This window comes from Sardina pilchardus, chromosome 10 (genome assembly GCF_963854185.1).
Source record: "Sardina pilchardus chromosome 10, fSarPil1.1, whole genome shotgun sequence".
NCBI lineage: Eukaryota > Metazoa > Chordata > Actinopteri > Clupeiformes > Clupeidae > Sardina > Sardina pilchardus.
Genome location: NC_085003.1, coordinates 24,218,190 through 24,230,923, shown reverse-complemented (window position 1 = coordinate 24,230,923; position 12,734 = coordinate 24,218,190). Strand labels below are relative to the sequence as shown.

Genomic DNA, 12,734 nt, shown 5'->3' with positions numbered 1-12,734 from the left:
ATTCTTATTGAAATTAGAATATTTTGACATCATATTTTGTGTGGATTTATTTTGCGCTCACATCATTAGGATATAGTTATCCTGATAATTGTTCACAACAGTTCATGTGGCCAACGCAGAATGTCTCACATGAGAGGGGGAAACTAAATTCCAAAGAACCAGCTTGAACAGGCTATAGGACACATTGGCAAAACACTCGGAGGTCAAATGCCCATTTCCTCCAGAGACACAACTTAGAGCAGGGAACTTGTCATACAGTCCGGAAAACCAGACCAGAAACATCCTGACCACCTCAGAGAGTGTGAATCCACCCGAGTCCACCCAAACACAGAGCTCCACAGATCGCTTTATAACTGTATCCCCATGGGGTGGTTGGGTTTTCAGCAAGGCACTTTGTGGCTGGGACTTTTAGACATCAAGCATATAACCACACCAGGGACATACTCATGTATTCGGTTGTTAAATCCGACGTCACGGGTCCAACAGCTATTTTCGTCGAAAGACATTTACTAGTGCAGCCAGATGGTTTTTGCAACTTGTAAACTTTGTCATCATCACCTCCGTTTTAGTGAGTGTAAAACAAAATTGCTAAATTTTAACAGAGTAATTACTGCTGTGCAGCCAGATATTCAAGGGTAGGCCTAACGTCCAGGCTTCTGCGAAAAATAGGATTTGAGGCAACAAGTGAGTAGTACTGTAAGATGACAATTTTCTTAAAGGCTATACTCTGAATAGCGGGAAAAAAAAGAAAAAAAGCTGTTTATTTCACTGTCTATGGAGAGAAACAAGTTAGTCTGGAAAGAGAATTACCTGCCCATTATTGCGTCATGCCTCTTACTTTCCTCCCACCCACACATACCAACACCATGCACCATTGGCATGACCAGCTGGACAATTATCGTATTTTAACTAATTTAACTTTATAGCTTCTGGAACAAATTAACATTTGTATCTATATTTGGTCAGAAGTGGTGGGCAAAAAAACTAGATAACTGACATTTAAATGAAGAGGCATGAGGTTGTGTGTGGTGACATACAATGTTGGGAGGGAGCAAGCTGTGGAAATATTGTTAGCATCTAATTCCAAAGAAGGGTGCCAATGGATGCTACTGCTAGAGGGCACTATGGGTGAAATTCTTGTCCAAAACAAGACTTGCTTAATCCTGCACTAATCATGCCAGTTGTTGAGAGTCTTTAGGCTGGCTATCACCAGACTAAGCTAAACATTAGTCCGGGGAGTCTGCACTGTATTTCTATACGCACAAGAGGCATGATCAATGAACAGTTAGTTCAAATGACTTTTTGGATAGTCCTTCAACCAATCAGACCAACGATCTGGGTGTGCCTGGTGGATACGTTTATGATTGGTTCCAGCAAAGTGGACAGGAGGCAGGAGAGATAAATGTGCAAGTTGTCAGCCTGCAGTTGCAGGGGCGAAATCCAAATCGCTGGCAGATCGGGCTGGCTTTACCCAGTCTAGAGATTCTTGGTGAACTCAACATCCCAACAATCTTGTTCTGATTAGGTTCTCCCATCTCAAACTGCACAACAATACGTAGTAGGGCCCTGAGGGCATGTGTTCAACAAAAAGAACATTGGGAACGGCCTTGACAGAGCTTTCCAGCTGGTGGTAGGTGTTAGAGACTCTCAACAGTCTTTACAACTGTCCACATTTGAGGCACTCATACAGTAGGCAAGCCCTAACTCACAAGAACAAAGGCCTGGTGCCAATGAATTTGCCATGCTGAACATTGCCTGGATTTGCCTGAATTTGCCTGCTGCCATTTGTCAACAGTTTTCGATGGTGCCAATGCCATTTGTTTTTTACCTCTTGTGGGTCTTGTTTGAATCAAAAAGGCAAAGCGCTTTAGGCCATCAGAGGAGCTTAAAAGCATATAAATAATAGGAAGCAGTCTAACAAATGCATCAGTGCTGATGGGAACGCATCGTGGAAGATAGAGGGCATCAATAAGCAGTCTAGAACCACTACAAGAGGTGTACAAGATCAGGAGACAGTTTGCTGAAACATGCCCTGTAGCCTTGAACTCATCAGTTCAAGGGATGGGTCGGCTGAGCAAAATTAGACAATATAACAGGAGAAACTGTTGGCTTCAGGAAGTGAAATAACAATCATGGAAGAAAGTAAACAAAGGAGAACAAGTGAAAGCTTGCAGACGGGATAGGGAGATACTGAGCAAAAAACGGTTTAAAATAGGCAAGGATACGAAACATTTGGGGTTGATCATAGTAGGCCATACAGCTACATCACAATCCAAGACAACATCACAGCTTGGAAGTTTGGGCTGGAAGAAAGGTGAGGACAAATGGAGTTAAACATAAAGAAAGCAAAGAGGGAGAAACTGATAAATAATGAGAGCAGACCAAAAACAAATAAAAGCGTTATGGTGAGGCCAAGGGGAAGATGTGGGAAGATCAACAATTTACAGAATTGACTAAGACATGACTGTGTGTGTGTGTGTGTGTGTGTGTGTGTGTGTGTGTGTGTGTCTCTCAGTATGATCTGGAATCATCACAATAAAAGTAGGCTAGCCTATTTAGGCCAGTCAATCTAGCGTTTGACCCATAACTAATTGCAATAGTAATCATTCCAAGTTTTTTGTGATCCCTAGGTATATCTAATTAACATATCAAAAATCAATGCATTTTGCCCTTGGGATTTACTACTGGTGAAATGGGTAAAATGTTAAACTATAGATATCAAATTGAAACTTTCACAGTTGTTCACATTAAGGCAAACATTTTTTGTATTGCAAGTTTTCTGAAATGTGATGTTTATATTATGCAAATGAGACCAGTTTTACCTAAATATGCAATAATTTGCATATATTTCTAGAAAACTAAATCTGAACAATAGGTACAGTCAGCTTCAAAATAATTGCTGCATTTTGCTTCTATATTGGATACCAAAAGCCTATGCAAAGGGAATATTAGATATTACTTCATATCACCTCAGAAATGAAGAAATCAAGTCAAGTCAAAATCAATGCGTTTCAATGGAAGTACATTATAGAACAAATGATTTTCAATGATATGGTATGATGGAAGTATCTCAAGTCACATGCCAAGTCACATAAGGAAGATATGGACCTTTAGACAACATATCAAGTGAGTTGGCATGCACTGAGATACTTCCATCATACCATATCATTGACAATCATTTGTTCTATAATGTACTTCCATTGAAACGCATTGATTTTGACTTGACTTGATTTCCTCATTTCTGAGGTGATATGAAGTGATATCAAATATTCCCTTTGCATAGGCTTTTGGTATCCAATATAGAAGCAAAATTCAGCAATTATTTTGAAGTTGACTGTACCTATTGTTCAGATTTAGTTTTCTAGAAATATATGCAAATTATTGCATATTTAAGTAAAACTGGTCTCATTTGCATATCTAAACATCACATTTCAGAAAACTTGCAATACAAAAAATCTTTGCCTTAATGTGAGTAAACAACTGTGAAAGTTTCAATTTGATATCTATAGTTTAAAATTTTACCCATTTCACCTGTAGTAAATCTCAATGGCAAAATGCATTGGAAATTGCTACCTTTGACCTTGAATAAAAGTATGTTCCACTAGATATAAATGGGTAGATTTTTAATATGTGATGCAGGAGGGTTTAAGGATCAATAAAAAGTATGAACCATTACTATTGCAATTAGTTTAAGTTTTGGCCCTTTTTTGAGCTAGATTGACTGGCCTAATTATTGTCTGTCTGTCTTGACAGTCAATTAAAGTCAGTGAGCTGTAGGCCTATCCTCAGGTGCTAGTCTGTTGTCAGTGCGTTAAGAATTATTCTAATGATGGTGAAACAGGCCTAATTGAACTAAGATTTCAACATATTTGTTTAAAATAACTTAAACACAAACGTATTAATCAAACAGGAAATCAAATGTGAAGTAGACCTACTAGCCTAAGACATAGGATATCTATGTGAAAAGTCACATAGGCGCCAAAAGATATCAACACAGGCTAATATTTCCAAGTCAAGCTTTACATGCTTGTGGACTCCGCCCACATACATGATGTCAGATTCGGCAGCTGAGCTGTTGTGCCGGAAGGGAAGATGGCGGATCATGAGGAGCAGTTATCCGATGAGGAGAAGGTAGGAATACTAGTGTATTAGGGGATAGTACCATTTGGATAAATGCACACGTAACTGCTTTGTACCGTGAACCTGATGGTAGCACGAATTCGCTGGTATGCGGTGTGTATCTTGCATAGTTCATATTATCAGGCCGTTGCTTGCCTGCTTTGCTCGTCTAACGTTTGTATTTTTAGCTCAGCAGCCACTGCCCAACTTCCGCTCATTTGAGAATCTCAATCGCAGACTCCTTGTACGGTCCTAACTCTAAAATAGAAATCGAGGTGCCAGACGCTTTCGTTAGCTAAATCGCCCAACCTCAGATACGCAAAATGCATGTTTGTTCATTTAGACCGTTGACTATCAATATTAGACGTGCTCATAAATGCTAATGCTAGCTACTGTATTCAAACCCTCCGAGTAGCCTATAACGTTAGCTAGCTAGTTGGCCAGTATTAGCAGGCAACACGCCCTTTCTGGTGATGTAGTCGTGAGTTTTCCTCTTGGTTATGAACCATCAAACGGCAGATGTTGACAGTTCTCCTCTGGTTCAACATTGTGAACCACTTCTGAAGAAGTTACTATTATCACGACAAACAGTTCTGGTTAAATGCTGACGTCTTTCAAGTGACTTCTCAATTAGTTGGATTTTTATGAACGTAACATACCCAAATGGGCCTGAGGAAGAGGATGGCTTGATAGGCTAATGGAATTTCATTTGCCTTGATGAAATAGCGATGTGTGACAGAATGACAGGGTGGTGAGATTGGGATGCACTGCAGGTGACGCCTCATCATCATCAAATTGCACATTAGTGTCTTCCAAACACTATGCGGCTCTGGTGATTTATATAACCGCATAGAATCACTATGCCATTAACTAGCCTCCAATATTGATGGTACCATTCTTGACTTAAGATATTTATTTTTAACATGGGTTTCCTCCGTAAACGCAGTAACTTGACAGCCTGCGTGTACCGACATGTCTGGACTTATTGGACAATAGTTAGGCCTGTGGAAGAGAGCTGTTGGTGATTGTCTGTGTGTTAAATCACTGAATACCTGGAAAGCCCCTGCATAATAAAATGCTGTCATTCTAAATATAGGCATGTGTTAATCCAGAGGGTGCCTCACAATTGAGTGTTAATGTAAAATATAGGTAAATGTGGAAAAAGCATTGAATGCACACATCCAAAAATCCTGCCTTTTTGCTTTTACTCCTAATTACTAAGTAATTTTGACAGGATTCAAGGATATTTATTGTCATTCCAGCACCTGTAGGAGCAAAATTAAATACTCAGATCCTGGTTGATTAAACAGCAGAAATAAACAGTATGCCCGTTAAAGACAAGGGGCCATTTTCTGTTGATCCCACAGATATTGTACTGTAGGTCTCCATTCCAATAAGTCTTAGTATTTAAAGTGATTTTTCTCACAGATTTTCAGTATTCTCCTGTTGCAGCTCAAAGAATGTGACGCCTGCGGCACACTTGCCTGACAGAACATGCAGGCAGCTTGCACAGAGAAAAACTCTTACACAAACTCGCTGGAGCCTCATTTATGCTGATAACAGTTTGTGGCTATTAATCCACCAAAAACAAGACAAAACAAAACAAGAACACCCATTGACACGAAAATGTTGTTGCTTAAAATTGTGTCAAGTGATTCCACCATTGTAGAGATGTAAATGTCCAGTAGAGGAAGTGGTGTCTGCTTTCTTCTCTGTAAGTGGAAGAATGCATTAATGCAAAGTGCTTTAATACTTTCCCTGCAGCCTTTTTGTATATCACTAGTGCATGGTTGTTCTTATTGAGAACAAGTACCAAAGTCAATATTGACTCTTTACTCAGTGTAAAACTCCATAAAACAGTTAAGCTCTACAAATTCAAATCCTTTATGGCTCCCGTTGATATGAACACCAGTATATGAATCCCTTGGGGATCAATAAAGTATCTATCTATCTATCAGTCAATAGAGGTCTGATTGGCTTTGGTCTGGTTTTTCAGATAATGGCAATTCACCTTTCCCACTTTAGTGTTCTTTTGATGTGGCCACTGTGTCACTTTTGAGTGACTGCTAACACAGAGAGAGATGCCCTGCTCTTCCATAAAGGCTCTGAGACAAGCAGATGCTGTCTGCTCGAGAGCTTAGCGAGACCAGAGGGGGGTCCATTTTGACAGTCGGACTGTCTCATGTGGGGTCTGTGTGCAGCGTACTCTTAATCTGTAGATCACTTGATCTGTAGATCACTTTAAGATCACTTTAAAGCAGAACTAACCAAGCACCCAGACTTGAGATAAAAAAAACTGACCTTATTTGAACTATTTGATGGTCTATTGTCTATCGCATGGCCTTTTGCAAAGATTAATGCAATGGCAGTGTTGAACGTTAGTGGTATGGGGTTACTATTAGGTCATTGAGGGCTTAATGAAGTTTTCCACTTGGGTGTGACCAAGTGTTTGTCAGCCATCTCATACTTTGCAGCATGTCCATGACCGGGCATGATGAAGTAAGGCTAGTGTGTATGGCATGTCTTCACAATGCCGTATTTATCACAAGTGCTCGTTGAAGCACAGACAGACTTCTTATTCTGCATTCTGGTATCTGACCCTGCTTGGGTGGGATTGAATGTTTTGCCCACTCAAAATCCAACTGAAAAGGCTCATTCTGACCGAGGGATAAATTATTATCATAACAACCCCTGTACTTAGCACATTTGTGCATGTATGCTGTCATGTATGCTGGCTATCATGTATGCTGGCTAGGGATGTAACGGTATGAAAATTTAACCCCACGGTTATAGTGACCAAAATCATCACGGTTTTCGGTATTATCGCGGTATTTTAAAAATTGTGTGTACAATATGTTAAGAAAGCGCTGATGGGTGTAGACAAGCTGAAATATTTTAGTTTAAAAAGGTGTGACAGTGTTTATTACATTAAAAATATAGGCAAACCCTTATTGCCTTCAGCAGGATACCGATCATTCACAGCAGTGGCAATCCTAGTCCCTGCTCAACCCTCCACACACACAGAAAATGGCTTGTCTTGTTTCTATTGCACATTTTGAATTCCTGAACTTTATATATTTTGCTAATAGTTTATAATATGTTAGGATCTGCATAATTACTTATAGCTAAAAATATTCAGTAATTTGAATACTTCATATTGATTTTTAAAATATTACACTTGTCTTTAATGACATTACAGGGGTGTTGTGTAGGTCTAATTGAGTGCCTGTCACTTTAAGAGATGAAGTCGTGAAGACGTGAAGTAATTATATTAACCTTCATTCGGTTTTAGGAAAGTAGTCACGCATAGTTCAAGGATATCCGTTTTCATTGAATAAAATGAATGTTCAAAAAATTAACAAGTCAAAGAAAATATTCCTGGGATCATAGAAAAGATAAGTGACTTGCAATGTTAACTTCTATGATTTTGGTGAGCACTAGGCTACTGTACATTAATGATAGACATGACGCGTGAGCTAACGGGATAGTTACCTTGATGGAACTCTCAAGATGTAAAAGTTTGCCAATCGGCTGTGTAGTTTTGAATTAAACACTACAGTAGACCTAAATGAACTAAATCCCATAGGTTACCGTGGCATTGTGCTCACTTTTTCCTTGTTTGGAAATGTTGGCTGCTTATAGCTTAACTTATGATTTGGAGTTGGTATATCTGTTATATCCAATGAGCGCTTATATCCCAGCGCTCAACATAAAACTTCACGGCATTCTCCTCCTGATAACGTTAGTGGAATAGCCTAGATTTAATGTGAACGTGTAGGCCTACATAAAAAGACGCAGAGTGGCTACATGATACAGCGCACGTTTTGGGGTGGAAATGTTGCGCCCTTTAAAAGCAGGTGTAGCCTTATCCGAATCATGGTTAAATCCATCAATTAGACAACAGAATTAGTAAGGTAAAGTTTTGTTTCATAGTAGCCCTCCAGCTTGTGTCAAAAGCAGGCTCGGATGAAGCTGGGAGGAATTAAACACGCGGTTACCACACCGTAGTATCAACCGTGATAATAATGATATTCAAAATGAACACGGTAATTGTTATCGTCAACATTTTTATCATGGTTTACCGTCACACCGGTAATCGTTACATCCCTAATGCTGGCTCTGCTTGCCATATCAAAAACACTTTATTTTTCAATTCAACTGGATTTTGAAAGGAATAAAAAGAAAAGTAGTTCAGCAAGCTTGCAGCATTTGCTAAAACTGTTCTGTATCCAGTGCCTTGCTCTGCAGAGCTGTAGTGGAAGTTGAGATCCAAGAGACGAATGTCTTGGTTAGAGGTAGCCCCAGTGCTCCTGGCTAAATGCATGTGCTTTACACCGGTCTCTCTCTCTCTCTCTCTCTCTCTCTCTCTCTGTCTTTCTCTCTTTCTCTCTCTCTCTCTCTTTCTCTCTCTTTCTTTCTCTCTTTCTTTCTCTCTCTCTTTCTTTCTCTCTCTCTCTCTCTCTCTCAATTCAATTCAATTCAATAAAGCTTTATTGGCATGAAAGTTTCATGAACAATATTGCCAAAGCTCAGTTACATGTACACATGAAGAGTTTAAGGGGAAAAAAAATAATAATAATAAATAAATGTTTAACAGAATTGTGGAATTAACACATAGGGGGAAATACAAGTAGACATAGAAGACATAAAAGTAAAACAACAATTCTACTAATAATAACAAATATACACCATTGTTGGTGTTTGTGGCCTCACTGGCTGTCCCTCAGGTTGTGGCAGGCTGCTACAAATTTTGCAGCTAGAATGGCCACATCTTTATTCTTTATTTCACATCTCTCTCTCTCTCTCTCTCTCTCGCGCCTCTGTGACCGCCCATGGTGCGCAAGGCCTTTTTACATGTGAAGTGACTGTCAATAACACCTCTTCTCTTAATGGGCTGATCAGCACAAAGTGCACAGTGAGTCAATGGCGTGAAACTCTTAAAGCCAAGAAGACACCAAAGGCCTACACCAGCACGACTTCCATATTGATTATTCATGTTCCGGCCTTAGCGAGGTGCTGGTGATCATAAGTATGTTTCAGGGCCTGAGTGTGCTTGAGTAACTGCAGCGTACTCTTAGCCAAATATGTATTGCTGTTTCAATTAGCAATCATTTAGCAAGCCATTTAGAATGATGTCTGCTTAGACCTATTTGTGACAGTATTCTGTAGGTCAGCATTTCACATTTCAAGTTCCAGATTGATTTTCCTCTTATGTTTTGTGGTTTAATTAGCCTAGTTGTCAGTGATTGTTGTAGAAGCCACCATAAGGACAGACCAATCTCATTTAGCATTAGGCTAGTATGACCCAATGTAAGACAGAGCTAGTTAGCCTAATTATAACAATCGAACAGTTATGAATTATTAAGCATACTCATAAAGAAATGTAGTGTATGACATGGATTTGAACTTCTAGAAGTATTCTTTTTTCGCTGCCTCTGTCGACAGTCCCACCAATGGCAGCCAGTCATTATTATTTAATGTCCACGGTTCATCTTTGGGGCAGCCTTTGTTGTGATGAAGCTGTTTATGTTCCGCTTGGAGGTGAACCAGGCCTAATAACCTCTCCGGGTGGAATTGGGATTGACGCACAAGCAAGTCCCACAGTACCCCACTGAGCGGAAATCCCTGCCCCCCCAACCCCAAAACAACATGCCCTTCTGTTGGTCCCTCATCTCCTTGTTTCACACACTGTGCATCTCTAGGCTCATTAACAGGAAATATAGCTACTACTCCGACCCGTGAGCCCTGAGCTGAGAGAGTGGTAGTGGATTAATCAGGAGGAGGCTGTGGCGCGTAGTGACTGTATTTTGACCCCAGCTGGTGTCACCTTCTTCCTCTACAATTCTCCTCCACAAGCTTTTGTGTCAGTCACAGTACTTTTATGTCCATGTATGGACACGAGGTACACAGAGGCGGAGAGGTCGATGATGTGACCACAAAACAGGAAGTGGCTGACAGCAGAGAGATGTGGGGACAGAAACAATGACTTTGCAGTGTCTGTATTTGGTGTGTTTGTACAGCTTTGTGTACAGTACATAGCCTAAATAACTAACTCATTCAGAGAGCTAATTTATAGGTTTGTCACCCGGCAGCAGACTGCTTTGAAGTGAGTTCCTAACATTTAAGTTTGGGTGACATTATTTCATTTAGGCTATCTCTCTGCAGACAAGTCTAATTAAAAGTCAGAAGTTCTAATTAAAAGACAGAAGTTCAAAATCTTCACTAAAGTTTGTTATGGGTTGAAGTTTGGGCAAAATAATTTCACTCATCTGTCTGCAGACAAGCTAATTATAAGACAAAATTTAGATATCTTCCCCAAGACGTTTTGCATCCTTCATTTCTCCCACCACTATGAGGTCGTAGTAAGTTTACAGTCTCTGAAGCAATACTTTTTAATTATCCTCATTTTTATCCTCATTAGTCAATAATCTCATTCTGGAAAGTCTAAAGTTTCATGATGTATTAATGTATTCCATTTCTATTTTTTTTATATTTTGCAGGTACGCATAGCAGCAAACTTCATCATCCATGCTCCTCCTGGAGAATTCAATGAGGTTTTCAATGGTAAGTGCTTTTGGAATTTTGTGTGGCTGTGATGTTGCTCTTTGTGTGGCCTTTTTCGTCATTGTTGTGATGTTGTGCTATAGTAGATAATAGGGTGGCCCTGGCTACTGACTACTGGCCTCAACTCTTGTCGAAGCCAACCTCGGTGGTTCCCACAGCACATTAGGCCTTTTTTCACCGACAGAGAACCGGCTCCGTTCCCGTTCGCGAACCAACATTTGAACCGTTCGTCGCGTTTTCACCAAACAAAAGCCGGTTCGGAACGTGGCACCTTGGTTCGGAAGTTGAACCAAAAAATAGTTGTTTTTTCCTGCGAACCGGAGTGGGCGTGTCATTGCGTCTTTCAGAGGGAAGAAGGCTAAAAGCATGAGTTTTCTGTCCTTATCAACTGTTACCATGAGTAAACAAAACGATTCAACTAGCATTACACTGCAGACGTTGACTAGCATTTTAAACAGCTAGTTTCTGCCGTTTTTATGGGACAACTGGTTATATCATTCTCCCGTTTATGCATCTCATTAACTTTTGATTTTGCATGCACCACCCATGTTGATGACACATCCTTGGTTCTGTTCAGAACTGGTGTAAATGCGGGCTGGTTCACTAGATAGCACCACGGTTCAAAGAATTCTGAACGGCACCAGTTCAACACCAGGTTCGTTCTCGGTGAAAAAACGCCTAGAGTGAAAAAGCGGTCATTGTGCCTGCATATGTGAACGACAGTGGTTGCCTTTCCCCTCTGTTTCTGTTCTGTACACTTTCTAAACCAACACCACCTTCCTGATTTCTGTCTGTATGGTCTATTGTCTTAAGATTCAAACCAATGGAATGCAATGCAGAAATTCCCCTGGCTGTCCAAAAGTAACACCAAATCTGGGTTTCACCGTGAAATTGAATCATCACTAGATTGTAGGGCCTAGGGGCTGAAATAACCTTAAACTTTAATTAGATATTAAAGATGATATAGAGCTGTTAAACCTACCAGCTCAAAAATTTAAATGAGTCCGTCCCCCCCCCCCTCAGCAGTATTATTCAGCATATGAAGACAATGTAAGGCATTTTATACAGGAGACTGAACACTTCAAAGGCAAAGACACTTTGAGTTTGGTGCAGCACATAAAATGTATTGAATGCACCATGAGCCAATAAAGTTGCTGGAGTTTTCAGGAATACCTCTGCAGGCATCATTTTACATTTGCATGTATTCATTTATCATATGCTATGCTTTTATCCACTTGCATAGGTCAACTATATTATTTTATAAGGGTCATTATTTCCAGAGCAACTCTGGGAGTGCCTAACTAAGTGCCTTGCTCAAGGACACAACAGCTGGGAATTGAACACACAACTTTTTTTCAGGCTACTGTATTCTAGCCCAGCTACTTAGCCACGACACTACCACGTCTGTATTAGGTCCCTGCCCAAGCCTTTGGGATGGTGATGAACCATGGCTTTGAGGCAGTGATGTAGAGGTGAAGGATTAGAAGTCACAGTGGCTTGAGCAGAAGCCAGAGAGCTAGCACACGCTGACAGACTGCTGAAACCGCTTTCTTTAATGCCACACTTTGCTTTGACAGTCACATTTCTTTAGGTCGCTGAAGTTAATTGTCGTTTTACAGGCCAAGTGTCACAACTGTCACCACTCTATTCGAGGGGCAAACTCCCTCACAAAACTGAGAAGAATGCATGATTATAGCATTACAGGGGCCCACATTTAAATGGCAGGCAAAGTCTAACGTTGAACTAAAGCTCATTTAATACAAAGTAAAATATGTTTTCTTGACTACGATCCTAAACGTAAGCATGGATGGAGCGGATCAATGCTTCCTCATTCTATAGGATAACTTTAGATCATGTATGAGACTCTTTGCCCATCATTTATACCAGGACCCTAGGTCTAATTCCAAGTTCATACAATCTGAATTACTGGACTTCAAATGTTTTGGTTGGAATGATTTGATTGTGAAGCATATTATCAATAGAATTTAAACCTTCCTTGCTAGCAACTTTAACGTAGTATGAAAATAGGTATATTGGGAGATAATACAGTA

The 12,734-nt window shown here is 40.1% G+C and overlaps 1 protein-coding gene across 1 annotated transcript in view; it reads left to right on the top strand.

Moving 5' to 3' along the window:
* The first annotated feature begins 4,009 nt into the window (after positions 1-4,009).
* LOC134093891 (F-actin-capping protein subunit alpha-2) overlaps positions 4,010-12,734 on the top strand; it is a 19,004-nt gene continuing 10,279 nt past the window's right edge. Inside the window, exons 1-2 of the mRNA XM_062547190.1 lie at positions 4,010-4,131; positions 10,620-10,683. Of these exons, the coding sequence (XP_062403174.1) occupies positions 4,093-4,131; positions 10,620-10,683 (103 nt within the window). The 5' untranslated portion in view covers positions 4,010-4,092. The remainder of the gene's footprint in view (positions 4,132-10,619; positions 10,684-12,734) is intronic.